The sequence below is a fragment of the Chrysochloris asiatica genome, unplaced genomic scaffold, assembly GCF_000296735.1.
Source record: "Chrysochloris asiatica unplaced genomic scaffold, ChrAsi1.0 scaffold00146, whole genome shotgun sequence".
NCBI classification, from domain to species: Eukaryota; Metazoa; Chordata; class Mammalia; order Afrosoricida; family Chrysochloridae; genus Chrysochloris; species Chrysochloris asiatica.
In genome coordinates this window covers 1,068,326-1,086,840 of record NW_006408664.1, presented here as the reverse complement: position 1 = coordinate 1,086,840, position 18,515 = coordinate 1,068,326, and the positions used below count along the sequence as shown (strand labels likewise).

General features: G+C 42.7%; 1 protein-coding gene across 1 annotated transcript in view; it reads right to left on the bottom strand.

The window, feature by feature from the left end:
• Positions 1-16,062: 16,062 nt before the first annotated feature.
• Positions 16,063-18,515, bottom strand: part of GABRR2 (gamma-aminobutyric acid (GABA) A receptor, rho 2) — a 51,653-nt gene continuing 49,200 nt past the window's right edge. The window contains 1 exon segment of the mRNA XM_006870621.1: positions 16,063-16,408. Coding sequence (XP_006870683.1) covers positions 16,063-16,408 — 346 coding nt within the window.

Genomic DNA, 18,515 nt, shown 5'->3' with positions numbered 1-18,515 from the left:
GGGAGGCCAGAGCCAAACATTCGTCCTCAGATGGGAGCATCCTAACAAGATGAGTGGTACAGTGGCAGCTGTAATGAACTCATGCACAGCGATAATTATGAGGCCGGCACAGGAGCCGGCAGCGTTTCGTTTTGTTATGCATAGACTCGCTATGCATCAGAACCAACTCAGTGGCACCTAACAACTACAACAATAATTTTTAGTTTGTGCTTCATGAAAACAGTGGGTTCCTGATGGTATGACAGAAACTACTGTTTATGATGTGTTTCCTCTCCTCCAGAATTCTCCCCTTCTGTCTTCTCCCTCACCTTCGATTCTTCCTTGGAACTCCTCACCCTCCTGTCCCCCACTCCTCCTCCTTCCCCATTCTCCCCTTTCTCTCATGCTCTCTCCCTTCTTTTATTTCACATTTTCTTTGTCCAGACTCTGTGCTGAGTACTTAGCTCATTTAATTCTCACATTTTCCCTACTCCCCACCCCATAGTAAAACCCTAAAGCATCCTCAGAGAGCCCCTTGGAGAAACTAAAACTCAGAGTGGTTAAGCGAATTAATTAAAGTTACACCAGCTAGCAAAATTCTCTCTCTTAACCTCAGACCGCTCCCTCCATATTGAACATAAATTAAATATCTCAGTTATTAACAGTAAATGCCATGATGCAAGTAGAGCATCAAGCACAGTGTCTGGTGTAAAGTTGTTGTTATATGCCGTGGAGTCGGTTCCGACTCATAGCGACCCTGTACAGGGTTTCTGAGGCTGGAAATCTTTACGGGAGCAGAAAGCCTCATCTTTCTCCCACGGCTGGTGTAAAGTAGGCACTTAAAAAATGGTAACGGTTCATTAGTTCCTTCCATAACTCTTTACTGAGCCACTACCGTGTTTCAGGCACCATTTTGGACCCTGAGATGCAACAATTAAGAAAATAGACAAAAATCCCTGTCCTTGTGGAATTTATATTCCAAGGTTTATTACATTTCTGATGGTTATGAACCTGCTGCAGCAGCTTTCACACATGTACACTCTTTCTGAGCACAGAGGGAATAAAAAAGATATGTAGCCACCCTTCACTGTGAAAGGTTGGTGTTAAATGCCATCAAGTTGGTTCTGACTCAGCAACTTTGTATACAATTTCTGAGGAGTGAGTAGTGTGTTTGAACCACTGACCTTGTGGTTAGCAGTCCAGTGCTTATCCTATAGCGCCATACCAGGACTTCCACTTGACTCTGCAGTCCTTCAAATGCCATATGTTTTACAACTAGCAGAGCAGAGACCTGGGGACAGTTGGAGATATGGTGCCAGACAGCTGGCAACCAGAGGACGAGGATTTGGGATTGGAAACTTCCATAGAGCAGCAAGGACAAATCCATACCTCTCCAGAGCAGAAAGCTGCAGGAGGCTGGTGCTGATTTATAGCTCCTATCTCAGAAATCCAGGTACCTTCTGGAATGCTCTGAGGAGTGTTGATAGTAAAAGACTTAATTAAGTTCCTCTTCAGCCCTGTCTCAGAACCCACAGTTTTCTTTCAGAAAACAACAAAAAGTAAAAAGGTCAGAAGTCCTAGTTCCTGTCCTGGCCCTGTAACTTGCTATTTTTGTTTCTTATCTCCTCTATAAAACCCTACCTCACCAGTTTCTTAGAAAGATTAAAAAACTATGGATTTTGAAAAAGCATCTGCTCAAAGCAGAGGCAAGTATTTTTGCTAGGGTGGTTGGCTGAACAAATTGTTGGGTGAACAGGAAGGATGGGTTTCTTGCTCACTGCTTCCCCACCTGTGTCTGGGTCCACTCCTTATCCCCACACACTCTGCTCATTTCTGCCTCCTAGCTCCTACTCCCCACCTCAGAGGAAACATTGACGCACCCCCAGAGAGCCTCTTGGTTCTAGGGAACACAATTTGCAAAGCATATCCAGAAATTACTCCCATAGAGAAATTTATTTGCGATTTAACATTATCAGCCTTTAAAAAAAACAAAAAACTTTTTTTGAAAAAAGAGTGGGAACTAAAAGAAAATAAACAAATCTGGGGTAGGGCTCCAGCACTGATATTTTTCGAAAATCCACCACCAGCTCACTGATTCCAATCATAGTGACCCTATAAAGTGTTTCTGAGACGAAATCTTTACTGAAGCAAACAGTCTCATCTTTTCCCCACGGATTGGCTGGAGGTTTTGAACTGCTGACCATGCAGCTAGTAGCCCAAAGCCTAACACAGAGTGCCACCAGGGCTCCTTGATATTTTATCAAAGGCTTCCCACACATAAAAACCCATTGCCGTCAAGTTGATTTTGCCTCAGTGACCCTATAGAAGACAGTAGAACTGCTCTATAGGTTTTTAAGGCCACAATCTTTACTGAGGACTGATGTGACACTGTAGGATAAAGCACTGAACCCCAAGGTCAGTTAGAACCACAAGGTCGGTGGTTCAAACTCAGTAGCCGCTCCTTGGAAACCCTATACAGGGTTGCTATGAGTCAGAACCAACTATGAGTCAGAAGCAACTCAACGTTGCTTAACAACAACAATCTTTACAGAAACAGACTGCCATATCACTCTCCCATAGAGCAGCTGGGTTAAAACTGTAATGAAAAGAAAGGCCGTGTGGTCTTCATGTGTCTGAGGCCGAGTGGGCTAGACTGTTCTGGTAGAGGGCAAAGTCCCAGACATTTGGGTTAGCAGTTAAGCACTGAGCCACCAGGGTTCCTTAAAGCCTACCCAGGTGACTTTAACAAGTGGCTAAGGCTGGATGTTAAAATAATCACAATATAAAAAAGTGCTTCAATGAACAAATGCACTGGGAGCACAGGTAAGGTAATAAATTCTGCTCTGGAAAGGGAGAGGATGTGAGAAAAAGTTCCAGAGGGGAAGTGACATTTGAACTCAACTTTAAAGGATGAACAGTAATATCTAGGATCTCATTATTTAAAGCATCACCTGTGGACCAGCTGCACAACCAATCCCCAATGCTTATTAGAACTGTGTGGTCTTAGGTCCTATTCCAGAGCTACTGAATTGGAATCTGCACTTTAACAAGACTCCCATGTTATTCATATGTACATTAAACTTTAGGATGTGCTGGACTAAGAGAACAAAGAAGATCACTCACCACTATTAACCTGGCCAGTTTAGATTGAACCGAAGCTTATATTTCAATCATCTTTTCAAATAAATCCAAGACCTAATGTTCCCAGTGGAGGGCCCAAAAGTAATTTCATAATGACATCTGAAGGTCTGAAGGTAAGGATTAACTGTTTTATCCTAATCTGCTAATGGAGACTGTATATTCAGGTGCTGACCTTCTCCAGTGGTTTCGGAGGTTGGACAGGCTGAGACTTTGAACTCTCCTAGCCTGGGACTTAACTCTCTCCCAGAACAGTCTAGCCCACTCGGCCTCAGACACAGGGCCTTTCTTGTCATTACAATTTGAGCTCATTTCACATTTTGTAGTGATGGCGGGGCTACGAGTCAGCTGCTTCCAATCCGGTGCTAATTTCCCAGGTCACAGCTGCCCCTCCTTTTTCAGTGAAATGAAAAAGATGTGACATCTCAAATGGTTTGTGTGTATGATTATGAATTCTGCCTGTGCAGTCATTAAATGAATAATTACCACCACAATTGTGAGAATAGCACAGTACTGGGCAGTGTTTCCATTCTCTTGTCGCTGAGTCAGCTGACTCAAGGGTACCTAACAACAATAACCATTGAGACAGCATATATAAAACGTATTTGCTCTGTAAACTTTTATTCAAATCAAAATAAAAACAGGATAAGACACGGGAGCTTCAAAAAGTTTTTGGAAAAATGGGGTGAAAATTTTCCATGAACTTTTGACGTCACTTCCTATGTGGTGGGCAACCCATAACTCTTCTGCTTTGGCCACCAATGTCAGCTTATCCAATAAGCAATGTAAGCACAGGCGTACTTGTGCTTACTGATTAATCTGTAGTGAACAATTTCACATTTTTTCCACCACATCAAAGATTCTGCTTCTGGGTGTGGCTGGCATCTGTCTCTCACCTAACCCCATAGCACTGTTCTATAGAATCAAATCCTCTTTTCAAATATGCAGTCCCTGACAGGGACAAAGTACCAGTAGGCAAGATAAGCACAGGCTTATATGTGCTTACTTACTAATCTCTAGTGAACCGTTTCAAATATTTTATGTGAAACTACGCACTACAGATTAGTTAGTGAGCACAAGTAAGCCTGTTGCTTACTGGATATTTGCCCTGCAGCCGCCCTGAACATGTCCCACACTACCTACCAGTTTTCAGCTCCAAGGAGCTCACTGAATGTTGTAGTCTAACTCCAAGTTTCTATCTGAGCATATGGATAACTTCTTGCACAACCCAGACCAGTTTGGGTTGTCTTTCTACATTTCCAAAACCTTTCTGTGCCCATTGAAATAAGAATACATCACTTTTTCCCTGAAAATACTATGAGAAATGTATTGTTTTATGCAAAGCCCACCCACCTTTATGTGTTGAATACAGCGTCTCAGTTTAGAAGAGAAGTTGTTGTTGTTAAGTGCTGTAGAGTCAGTTCCAACTCATAGCAACCCTGTATAAAGTTTCCAAGGAGCAGCTGGTGGGTTTAAACCACCGAGCTTGTGTTTAGAAGTCCAGTGCGCCTTCTGTGACGCCACAACAGGACTGCTAATGGGGAGGCGACGGTGGTGGTTAAGTGCATGGAGTTGATCCTAACCCATAGTGACCCTCTATAGGGTTTCCAAGGCTGTAAATCTTTATGGGAGTAAAGCCTCAGCCTTCTCCTGTGGAGTGACTGGTAGACTAGCATTGCTGACCTTGTGGTTAGTAGCCCAGTTCATAGTCCACTACTACCAGGATTCCTTGGTGATGGTGGTCATGTAACACCAAATTACTTCCAACTCATAGCATTCTCCCATGGAACGACTGGTAGATTCGAACTATTGACCTTTTGGTTAACAGTCCAGATCATAATTCACTACACTACCAGGCTCCTTAGTGAGGAAGTAGTAGTAGTTGTTGTCGTTGTTGTTAAGTGCCATTGAGTCTGTTCAGACTCATAGCGAACCTGTATAAGGTCTTGAGGAGCAGGTGGTGGGTTTGAACTACTGACCTTGCAGTTCAAACTGTCCTTTCGGTCTAGTGCTTTATTCCACAGTGCTACATCCACTTTTCTTACATCAAGAAGGTGTATTGAATAGAGGAACCACATGTACAGCACTTAGCATGATGCCTGGCACAGAGAATAACACTCAGAACTTGGCTCTTTGCACATTGTGGTTGTTTAAATGCCTGCTCTCTTCTATATTGTTGTAGAGCATGAAATCTGGAATCTTTCTGCCTGTGAACAACTTCAGCCAGGCAGAGGTTAATTCCATCTTGTGCCTAGGTTTTAAGGGTTCAGATGTCAATTTTTCTTGAGCATCTCATGCACCTCTGACAGCTGAACTGCCAGAGTTAGAAGCAAAGTATATTTGAAAGTGGGTTTGGGCCATTTCCTCCAGCCAGTCCTTGCAGAAACATTCCTGGACACATCCCTTAACGGTCCTGGTTGTGATGTCATCATATCTTAAGAGAGAGCCTCACAGCCTAAACTTTCCTAGTTACAATAGTCCCCTCCCTGCTTTCGGTAGGCCAACATTCTTGTATGGCCATGACTGCTGCCTTTAGTCACGGTTGTGGGAGGAGATTCTTTTATTCTCTGTGCTCTATAAAAGGTCACCATGTGGACACGGAGCTTTGGAAACTTATCTTGGTGCTATGATTTCCCTCACCTGGGTGACCTATGTTTGCCTTTGTCCTGTGTTTACTCCTGTTTAAGTCTTGGTGTAGTGCCATAGGATAAATGCTGGATCTCAAGGTCGGTTTGAACCAAAGGTGTTTGATTCAAACTCACTAGCTGCTCCTTGGAAATGCTATATCAGGTTGCTATGAGTCGGAATCGACTCCACAACATTTAACAACAACAACAACAAGACTTGATAAAAAGCTTGTATGGAGTCCTGGTGTGGACCTCCAAAGTGGCTGCTCCATTGTACTACCCCTTAAGCAATATATCTTCTCTACGTCTTTGCCAACATTTGCTATTGTCTGTCTTTTTCATTACAGCCATTCTAGTGGGTAGAAAGTAATATCTCATCATAGTTTTGCTTTGTATCTCCTTAGTGCTAATGAGGAGTCCTGGTGTGGTGCTGTGGGTTAATGCGCCAGATTGCAAAGCTGTTTGAAGTGCAAGGTCAGTGGTTCAAGCTCACCAGCTGCTCCTTGGCAACCCTATACAGGATTGCTATGGGTTGGAACCGACTCAACGGCACTTAACAACAACAACAACATGGAGTCCTGATGTGGTGCTGTGGGCTAACATGTTGGACTGCAAAGTCAATTTGAACCATAAGGTTGGCAGTTCAAGCTCACCAGCCGCTCCTCGGAAACCCTACACAGGGTCCCGATGGGTTGGAACCCACTTAATGGCACTTAACAACAACAACATAGTATTTATATATTTGACAATGAGGTAGCATAGTGGTTATGAGTCCAACTGCTAACCTCAAGGTCAGCAGTTTGAAAATACCAGCTGTTCCATGGGAGAAAGATGAGGTTTTCTCCTCCCATAAAAATTTACAGCCTCAGAAACCCTTTACCAAGTCTCTATGAGTCAAAACCAACTCCACCGCACACCACCACCACCACAACATGATTAGGACTCCTGGTGTGGCACTGTCGGATAAGCATTGGACTGAGAACCACAAGATGGGTGGTTTAAACCCACCAGCTTGGAAACCCTGTACAGGGTTGCTATGTGTCGGAATTGACTTGACTGCACTTAACAACAACAACATAACATGATGAAGGCCGTGACTACACTGCCTCCTATTGATACCCACCCTATGTGTATGGGGACAGAGAAGAACACAGATACATCCTGTGTGTATGATGGAGGATGGCCGGAGTCCTCAAGATTGCTGCATCCCAAGCTCTGGTCCACAGACCTGGAGATCAGGTTAATTATGAACACTGTTTTTGGACTACTACCAAATTCCAATGTAGTATTTTAGGGAACCATTAAGACCACAATCCTTCATCCAGACCAGATGTGCCACCTTGTTGTTTTTAAATCTCCAAGAGAATAAGAATCTATAATAACTTTCCCATAGTAAATAGCACTAATTCTCTGAACATATTCCCTTCTACTTACTGAAATCACGTTTTGTGGTTGAGAAAGTGTTAGGCCCCAGATGGCCCTATCCAGTAGGAGACCCCAAAAAGATTACCAGGACTCGAGTTCGATGCAACAGCAAGAGGTTTATTTGCCAACGCGCTGGGGTCCACCTTCACTCACAAAAGCAGGAGACAAAGGCGACCCCCTTTTACAGTACAAGCTAGTTTTTATAAGGTTTTAGGGGCATAATTGTGCGGTACCATAGATACAATTGCTGATTGGTTACTTATTCATAATCTATATTTCTACTGGCTTTGGCATGTAGCAAGCATTCTAATCTATACGTTAATTGGTTTTGGCACAGGCTAGACCAATTAATTGTAAGTGTGTGGTCAGGATATTTTCTCAAGACAGGTGTTTGCAGCTGTTGTAATATCATTGCCTGGGTCAGTTTGACAGTTATAAATTTCTTGAAGTTTTGAAGTTTGGCCTTGTCTTTGGTGGGAACTGGGGAACTAAGGCCTAGTGTATTTGGAAGATTTCCTGCAGCCTGACTAAAGTTTGGTCAAGTAGCTAGGTAAAATTAGTTGGGCCCTTACAAAAGTCTTTCTCTCTTCTAGCAAGGATAGCCTGTCTACTTGGTGCTTGTTCCCACATGTTCTCTGACCTACTCCTAGGATTCCAGTGGCAGTTATTACCCGTGAATTTGTATACTTTATCTACAATGTTCTTTCAAAGTGTGTTATTGCTGTTAAGTGCCGTCGAGTTGAGTCTGACCCATAGCGTTTACGGTTTCCAAGGAGCAGCTGGTGAGCTTGAACCACAGACCCTGCAGTTCAAACAACTTTGCAGTCTGATGCATTAGCCCACAGCACCACACCAGGACTCCTTCAAAGTGCTGTTGAGTCGGTTCCAACCCATAGCGACCCTGTATAGGAATTCCTAGGAGCAGCTGGTGAGCTTCAACCGCCGACCTTGCAGTTCAAACAGGCTTTTCAGTCTTGCGCATTAACCCACAGCATCACTCCAGGAGTCCTTCAAAGTGAGTTGTTGTTGTTGTTGTTGTTGTTAGGTACTGTCGAGTCAATTCTGAACCATAGCTACCCTGTATATGGTTTCCAAGGAGTGACTGGTGAGCTTGAATTGACGACCTTGTGATTCAAACCAACTTTGCAGTCTGGCACATTAACCCACAGCGCCACACAGTAGCTACCTCCTATTCACCACATTTGTTTAGTCTTTACCTTTCTCACTTAAAAAAATAGTTTATTTCATTTTGTTGTTGAAAATACACACAGGACACATACTAATTCAAAAAATTATACATGTACAAATCAGTGACATCAACTGCATAGTTCAAGTCCTGCACCCACTCTTACCCTTTTCCTAAATTGTTCTTCTTCATTAACATAAATTCACTGCCCTCAACTTCCTACCTAACCTTTTGAGACACAATTGTTGTCAGTGGATCCTGATAGATTGCTGTTGAAAAGAGTTGTGCTCAGGGCAGAAATGCTCTTTACTAATTAAGCTAAACTATTGTTTGGTTTAAAGCCGACTTCAGGGGATATTTTTGGTTTAAGGTTTAAAGATTATCTCCAGGCAATAGTTTGAGGGTTCATTCATCCTCTGTGAATGCAGAAAGTCTGCATTCCTTGCTTTCTTGATTTTTATAGGCATTATATGACCCCAAGCCCAACCCCACCCTCCTCCACTCTAGTACCTTCCTTCTCCTGGACTCTTCTCTTATCTAAATGTTGTTGTTAAGTGCTATTCAGTTGGTTCCAACTCATAGCAGACACTTTGTAGGGTTTCCAAGGAGTGGCTGGTAAGCTTGAACTAGGAACCTGGCAGTTCAAACTGACCTTGCAGTTCAGTACATTAACCCCGCAGCACCCAAATCCTTGGCCTGGTTTTCTCCTTCAGGAGTTTCATCCACTTTTATAGCTTCACTAAGCATATAGGATTGGCAAAGTGGCAGCACCAATGGGCTCAAGTGTGGCAACAGTTGTGAGGTTGGCCCAGGATCCGGCAGTGTTTCATTCTGTTGTGCATAGGATCCCTATGAGTCGGTACTAACTCAATGGCACCTAACAACAACAAGAAGCATATCTAGGAGTCCTGGTGTGGTGCTGTGGACTAATGTGTCAGACTGCAAAGTCATTTGAACTGCAAGGTCGGTGGTTCAAGCTCACCAGCTGCTCCTTGGAAACTCTATACAGGGTCACTATGGGTCAGAACAGACTGAATAGCACTTCACAACAAAACATATCTAAGAGTCCTGGTGTGGCACTGAAGGATAATACACTGGACTAAAAGGTTGGTTTGAATCACAAGATCGACTGATGGTTCAAACTCACCAGCCACTCCTTGGAAACTCTATATAGTGTTGCTCTGAGTGGGGCGGGACCGACTCGCCAGCACTTAACAACAACAAGCGTATCTAGGAAGGTAGTCCTAGATCATATCTCCCAGACCCAGGCCAAATTTTACAACTTGTTTTGTTTTGTTTTGTTTGACATCTTCACTTGTAAAACTCAACAGCAATTTCTTTTGTTAATGTCAGCACATTGGCTGTGGTTCTCATACAAAAACAGAACTTAACATGAATTTTTTCCATTTTTTTTTCTCATTCTTTTCCTGCTTCATTTCGCTAGTCAGCTTTCATTTAACAAAAAATCAGGGTCTCCTTCCGACAGATGTTTACAAAAAGACCACCAAATAAAAGTGTTCAGGAAGGGTTGTAACTTTCTAATCTTAAACACAGCACAGAGCGCTGATCACCTTTGACTCACATGGCTCAGACCAGTTCAGTCACATTTCTCTCCCAGTTTCATTATAAATGGAATGAACCTAGAAGAACCCTTGATGCCAGGGTCATAGAGCTAGAAGGACATTAAACGTATGTGCAGTAGGCAAGAATGAAGACAGGCAGCATGGTGACTGGAGTGATGATTCTGGAGATACGAAGTCCCAATTGCAAACCCTTAAATTCACAAGCTTCCCTGCTTTCTGTGAATTCGCCTTTCATTTTATGAGTCCCTATGGTATCCTTTTGGAGTTCTGGTGTGGTGCTGTGGGCTAATGCATCAGACTGCAAAGTTGTTTGAACTGCAAGGTCGGTGGTTCAAGCTTATCAGCTGCTCCTTGCAAATTCTATACAGGTTCGCTATGGGTCGGAATTGACTGGATAGCACTTAACAGCAACAACATAGTATCCTTTTAGAGTCCTGGTATGGTGCTGTAGAATAAGTATTGGACTGCTAACCACAAGGTCTGCAGTTCAAATGCACCAGCCACTCCTAGGAACCCTTTACAGGGTCTCTATGAGTCAGAACCGACTCAATGGCACTTAATAACAACAACAGTATCCTTCCAATAAATCCTCCTTTATGACTTAGATTTCTGTCACTAGTGCTTTAGAGTTTAAAATCTGAAGGCTTTTTGCCTGTGAACAACCAGTCAGACAGCGCTTACTTTATCTGGTGCCTTGGTTTAACTTTTTGGATGCCAATTTTGTCTTGAGTACCTCATGCACCTCTGAGGGCCAAACTGCCAAACTCAGAAGCGGAGTGTATTTGAAAGTTGGTTTGGTCCACATCCCCTAGTCACAGCAGGAAGAACAAAAACTCCCTCCAGGAGCTTTCCTGGGAACACCCCTTAATGGATGCCTGCATCCTTGGTTATGACATCATCCTCCGAGAACCTCTGAGACAGTTGGCAAGTTTTCCTATTTACAATAGACCCTTTCCTGCTTCCGTGGGCCCAGCATACATATGTGATGAATTGCTGCTGTTAGTTGGGTTGTGGAAGGGTATTTCTTTGTTCTCTGTGTCACCATGTGGCCACAGAACTTTGGTGCCTATGGCTTCCCTTACCTGGGTGATGTATGTTTGCCTTGTGTTTACTCCTATTGAAGACTTCATAAAGAATCTCTATACTATTTATATATTTGAAGATGAGGTCTCTTTCTGTTCCTAAAACACTAGCAATTAAAGGGGTTTTAAAACACACCAGCTTAAATTCTGTTGGCAAATCAATTTTCCCAAAGATTATTACTTGCAAGTATAATTTTCCAACCTTATCCCTTTATCCATTCGGTAGAGTGCATACTCATTGCCTTCTGAACATATCCCAAACTTTCCTCTGTCATGCTGTAACCTATTAAAATACTCTCGCCCATCATTAACTTAACAACATGTTTCGGAGTTAGCCTAACTCAGCCATGTTTGTCTTGGTCACCCCAACCTCTGTGGAATTTTTATTACTTTCTCTATTGGTTAAGGACAGACGTATTGTGTGGGACCATCTGGACAATGCTGCCTGGAGGGTGGTTAAGACATAAAAGAAGATTGCTTATGCGTCACAAATGCTACTTGTATTGTTTTATCTGATTGTCATGGTGGACGTTTACAGCTTTGTGACTACCTGGTAACTTGAGTAATGGAAAGCAGCTGGGAAAGTGTGTAACTCCACCCGAGTGTGCATTCCAGTGTAAAAGTATGATGTTGTTAGGTGCTGTCCAGTTGGTTCTGACTCATAGCAACCCCATGCCCAACAGAATGAAACACTGCCCAGTTCTTCACCATCCTCACAATTGTAATGCTTGAGCCCATTGCTGCTGCCACTGTGCTGTTCCATCTCATTGGGGGTCTTCCTCTTTTATGCTGATCCTTCACTTTACCAAGCATGGTGTTCTTCCCCAACATCATAACTCAGATGTATCAATTCTTCTATGGTCTTCCTTATTCATTGTTCAACTTTCACATGTATATGAGTTTACTGAAAATACTATGGTTGGGTCAGGGGCACCTTAGTCCTCAAACTGACATGTTTGCTCTTGAACACTTTAAAGGTGTCATGTGCAGCAGATTTTCCTAATGCAATATGCCGTTTGATTTCTTGACTCTCTTTTCATGAGTGTTGATTGTGGATCAGAGCAAAATGAAGACTCTGACAACTTCAATCTTTTCTCCATTTACCGTGATGCTATTTATTGATACAGTGGTGAGGATTTTTTTTTTTTTTCTTTACATTGAGGTACAACCCATGCCAGAGGCTGTGACCTTTGATCTTCATCAGTAAATATTTTAAGTCCTCTTTGCTTTCAGTATATAGACTCTGTAGTGTGATCACAAAGGGAGCTCCATTTTGACAGCCCACATTGCAGTCAGAATCCCACTGGTGCCACCTTCTAATAAAACTGTCTTTTTCTCTCTACCTTGCAGTTGGTGAATTTGGCTCCACTCCTCCAAGACACAAACCCTTATTAGGGGTTACAATGTTATGATCCCCTTCCCTCCTTTTCTACTAGTTGAAATTATATCTATCCATTTTTCAGAATTCCCAAAGACAGCACATACTCCTCCAATTCTGTGGTCTCTCCTTCCGTCCCATGACTGTCTAAGTGTTGACTTGATGACTGAAAGGTGATTCTCATTCATTTCTGTATCTGCAGCTGCCCCATCCCCACTCCAGTAGAGGACCTTGGAAACACGTGCTTAATCAATTCTGGTTCTTTGGCATCAATAAATATGCCTCATCACCAGTTTACTGTATAATACCTATTTCTTTTATGCCATATTTTCACTATTTAATATTAGTGAAAGCAGAGCTTATAATCAAAAGCCATAATTTGATTAGCAGGATATTTTTTCTTTCTCTTTGTTGTTAAGTGCTGTTGAGTGGGCTCTAACTTATAGCAACCCTGTATAGGGTTTCCGAGGAGCAGCTGGTAGGTTTGAACCACTGACCTTGCGGTTGGAAGACCAGTGCTGATCCTACAACACCACACCAGGACTCTTTCTCTTTCTTATTTTTGTTAAGTGCCGCCACGTCAGTTCCAATTCATAGTGTCCCTGTATAGGGTTTCCAAGTAGTGGCTAGTGGGTTTGAACTGCCAACCTTGCAGTAAGCATTGTCTTGTTGTTGTTGAGAGCTGTTGAGTTGGTTCCAACTCATAGTAATTCTATATAGGGTTTCAGAGGAGCAACTGGTGAGTTTGAACTTCCGACCTCATGATTCAAATTGGCCTTGCAGTCCAGTGCTCATCCTACAGCGCCACAGTGAAATAAGTATCATTCAAACATTATGTTTGCTCCTCTGTCTTCCTGACTTTAGGAGAAATCATTCATATTCCTTAGTTCCCATTGTCTACACCTCATGTTGACTTATCTTTGTTGTTATTGTTGTTAAGTGCCATTGAGTTGGTTCTGACTCATGGTGACCCTATATTCCAAGGCTACAAATCTTTGTGGAAGCAGGCAATTTCATCTTTCTTCCCTTGAGGGAATGGTGGCCTGAAACCAATAACCTTGTGGTTCAAAGTCCAGGGCTGATCTTATGGAGTCACCAGGCCACTATACTGTAAAAAGGCAATGCTAACTACAATTGTGTCATTGTATCATGGTTCCTACACAATCAAACATTGTTTATGGTTCTGAATATGTTTGCTATAGAATTAGCTCCAGTTAAATTTACAAATCAGCCAAAATACACCTTGGTTTGTTTTTTTTTTAATTATGTGATAGTTTACATGGGAGAACATTAGCTTTACATTCATCCTATCGTATATTGTTTCATTGCCATGATTATAATCCCCTCCATGCATCATCCAACAACCAAAGGGTATACCCCGAAAGCCTGCCTCATTGTCAGCACACAGCCCCTCTCCCTCTCTGGGTCTAGAGTCCCCAACTACCCCATCTCTCCACGTCATTGTCTCTGCCTCTATCTCTGGCATCACTGTTTCTCTGGGTAGGGTCCCACAGTCTGCTCTTCTCCCTTGATGGTCCCAGGGACTTCCGTTCCTGGACTGCAAAATCAACCACTCCCCTCCTTTTGCTACAAAACGTCTACCTTTACATTTCCAACCCTCACAGTCATCCTGATAGCAATTATTCACTATTGTACCACAAGAGTCCTATCTCCTTTCATCAGCCCCACCCAGACAGATTGGATACTACTTAGTGGAGATTCTACCTTCCTCCACGCCCTCTGGATTTAGGTTCCCTCTTGAAAGCTTGTAAGCCAGTCATTTCTTGCCTTTGTAGTCCCCCTATTTTGGGTAGACAATGTTCAAGTTTCCCATCTCTGTCTACCTTGTGTACCGAGGGGGTGGGAATGATCCTCACTGTACAGATTTGTTCCCTCTTTTGAGATACTGCATCCATAGGCGTAGGTCAAGTTCATCAAATTGTGTCAGATCACGCTTTTTTTTTTTTTTTTCCTCTTCTTTCTTCTTCTAGTCAAGAATCATCTAGCCATTGAAGCCAGGTCAAGGGGGTATTATCTGCAAGTGTGGGTGTTCTCATGCATATGCCCTCTTTTCTTATCAGCTGGACACGTCACTCTCTGCTCTAGTCCTTTGTGGCTGTGTCACTGACTCTGGGCCCAGGAATCCCCAGGTCTTGCCATACTGCTGGTCAACGAGGTCTCCACCCAGGTTCACAGGAGTCTGTTGAACGTGGTCAAACTTAACTCATAGCTTCATTGCTATTTTTCCCTCACTTTCCCTTATCGGTGACCAATGAGGTCACCAGCCAGACCGCATGCCTGTTTATGTATTCCCCTTGAGTCTTAGTCTTGAAAGGGTGTTTGTCCTAAGGGGATCTAACCACTTGCCTTGATTTCTCCTGGGCGAGCAACTTGTTTGTTCTTGTAGTAGTCAGTCGGACTGCTGTTATTATTTTTTATTTTCCTGTCAGTCTTTCTTTCAAGAAGTATCTTCTGTTCTTCTACCTGCTCCAGGCTGGTCTGCTTGTTCTTTCAAGTGGAGATTTCCCACCTCAGAAGATTCTGGATGGGGTTCAGGATTCCACCTATGGTCTTATGTAATACAAAGGCTCCACAGGAAGCCTCCTTCACTGGGCAAGTTGTAGCCCCATTTTAGGTATTCCAATTAGTTATAGGCAGAAGATGGACTTACAAACTTTCTATGGGGATATTTCTGGCTATTTACATCTTGTTTTTAAATTGTGAACAGGAAATCCATTCTATAAGACATTGTAGTCAGAGACAGAGTAGTCGTGGAATAAAATAAGACTTATAACCAAAGCAATGGCAATATAATCATCATTCATTGAGCAGTATTGTAGCCTAAGGGAGTTTCTAGATATTGTTGTTAAGGGCCATTGAGTCAGTTCTGACCCATAGTGACCCTGTATAGGATTTCTGAGGAGCAGCTGGTGAGTTTGAACCACCAAGCTTGCAGTTCAAACCAACCTTTCAGTCCAGTGCTTATCCTACAGCACCACCCCAGAATGCCCAGTCTCATCTATTTATTCAATTCCACAGTAGCCGGCAGAGGGTGGGTACTCAACATTTACTAACTGGTCGAGTAGATGAATGAATGAATGAACAATGTCCCCTAATATTGTAAAATCATGTGGGCTGCCAGACTCATGCAGGCCAAGTAATTTCCAATCTAATTTCTGAGGTTTTTCCCTTCTTAGGTAAACAATAAATCCAGTTATGGTGGTTCACAAATATATTTATTCCTATTTTGAATCCAAATATCCTATCTCCTATGCAGAATGCTCCTAAGTTTACCCTTTATGTTCCTTTTCCCCTCTACAACTGAATCCTGGGATCCATAAGGGTGTCATACATTTGGGCAGCATTTGAGGTTTGTTTTGTGTTTATTTGTTTTGTTTTAATAGGAGGGAGCCTCTTGTGAATTTGTTCACACAAGAACCACAGAAGACAAACCCAGAGAGGCATAAGGTGCAACACAGCATGAATGAGAATCAAATCCATGAGGTCCAGGGGAGGGCAGCTGGAGGGTTCCTGGACTCCTCTGAGAGGGACCCTGCTCAGGTGGTCTAGGAGCTGTCACTCTGTCTAATGAGGGGACATGTTCAATAGGCCTATGATTAGCCATGCCTCCTAGTTTTCTACACCTCGGCAAAGCTTCAGAGCCCTAAGAAAACACTGACCAATAAATTAAGTTGAAAAATATATAGGCAGCAGGAAATATCAACCTGGAGTATTTGTTAATGGCATGAGTGTTCTGGAAGATGCGAAGACCCATCTGGCCCTTCAGAAGCCCCTTCTTCCTGGAGGAGTTGGATTCATTGCTCAGACCCAGGTGGACCACTATTTTGTCTTGTCTTTCTTCTTCTGTCAGATTGTGCCTTCTTGGGTACCCAGCCAGGCTGTTGGCTTCCGATTCACTGTAACTTCCATCCAGCATCGTGGTTCTTGATACCACCCATGCATGGGAACTGCAGCAGCAAACACAAGGAGAGGTGTCAGATACGTTTAGTCTGTGCATGGGGAGAGGAGGTAGTCTGGTTCAAGAGCAAACCACTATTGCTCTCAGAACCACAGAAGGGCAGAACTAGAAGGCTCTCCAGAGACCACTTCGTCCAACAATTCTCTACCCAGGCTTCACATTAAAATTATCCAGGGAGCTCTTTAAGTTGGCCACACCCAGGATCCACTCAAGACTAATTCATTTAAAGCTCACAGGTGGTTCTAATGTGATGCCAGGGCTGAGAACCACTAACTGATCTAGTCCAAACCCCTTCAATTACAGTGACAAAAATCAAGCCACAGAGGCTATACAACTCACCTGAAATCACACTGGAGGCTGGTGTCAGAACCAGGACTTTAAAGCCACATTTGAAACGCTGGACTCCAACTTTTTGTGTATGAATGATAAGAAAATGAATGGCTCAAGTCCATTCTCCTGCCTAATCCTAATACTGAGCCATGATCTTTCCACACATGCACAAAGGGTGGAGTTCCCCAGCTAGAATCAGAATATGTGGATTTAAAGTTCCTACTCTGACTCTGCAAAAGAGTTACATTTAATGGTAAAAGTTCATGGCACCCACAGTATATTTTTAAATAGTTTCACCTGCAACAATAAAAGTAAGATTATATAGTCAGAAAGGTCACACAAAAACGGCAAATTGTTAACAATGTAGGGATCCAGGTGGTTGCAGAAGGCAGTCTATGGATGTTTATTATTCTGTTCTTTCAACTGTTTCTGCAAGTATAAAAATATTTATACCAAATTAGAAGTTGGAGGGGAGGAAATGGTTTTACTTGGCTTCTCCCCACAATTTGTGTCAGCATAGAGTGGACTTCCTGCAGACTCCTGAGCTGCTTTTGGCTGAAGGTGTAAGGCCTGCTGTTCACAGCCACTGGCCTTGGGGACTTTTCTCAGCTTGTGGACTTTTCTCAGCTTGTGGACTTTTCTGACTGGCTCTCAGTCCTTTAATAACTGTTCTTCCATCTGGCAAAGTGAAATACAGGCATACCTCAGAGATATTGTGGGTTTGGCCCCAGACAACTTCAATAAAGGTAATATGGCAATAAATGAGTCACATGAATTTTTTGGTCTCCCAGTGCATAGAAAAGTTTTACACTATACTGTAGTCTATTAAGTGTGCAAGAGCATTGTGAAAATGTTTGAAATATTGCCAGAGTTACCGAAACGTGACACAGAGACACAAAGCGAGCACATGCAATTGGGGGAAAATGGCGTCAGTAGACTTGCTCAATGCAGAGCTACCACAAGCCTTGGATTTGTAAAAAAATGCATGATCTGTGAAATACAATAAAGCGAGGCATGCTTGCACTGACATTTCACAACCTGCTCCTATTGTTACCCATCTTGAAATATTCAAATCATTTCCATGAAGCTCTAGAATTCAAAATTAGATGGATGATTGTATGCAAGATCAGAATTATCTAAATATTTTTATACATGAGGAGGCCAGTGGTAGTTGGGAATTTTTTTATTTTGTTTTTTAAATCTGATACAGAACTATTTTATTATTTCTACATCTCTTCCCATCAGTAACAGTAACTAACGGGCAAAGTGCACAGGGAAGGGAGGTCAGCAGTCCAGTACTGCACTTCCTGTACTTTGTTCTTCCCCCATAATCCAAAAGAGCAGTTGTCCACCACCACTTGAAGCCTTATATAGAACCTACAAGTTCTGGTGTGGCACTATGGGTCAATGCGCTGGATGCAAAGTCATTTGAACTGCAAGGTCAGTGGTTCAATCTCACCAGCTGCTCCTGGGAAACCATATACAGGTTCGCTATGTATTGGAACCAACTCAATGGCACTTAACAACAACAATAACAGTGAACCTACTAGATTCTAGCTTTGCCTCTTACATAATAGAAGCCAAACTTCAGTAATCATCCAAGTCACCAGGCAGTTTGTTAAAAATGCCAGTTCCAGGATTCCATCCCCAGACATTCTGAGTCAGTAAGTCTGAGGTTACAGATTCTGAAGATATAACATCAAAGCAGGTGACCCTTGATTCCCACTTTGGAAAATTATCTTCCACTGGAGGTCATTTTTTAAACTATAATTTAATTTTGTTGCTGTTGTTGAGAATATACACACACA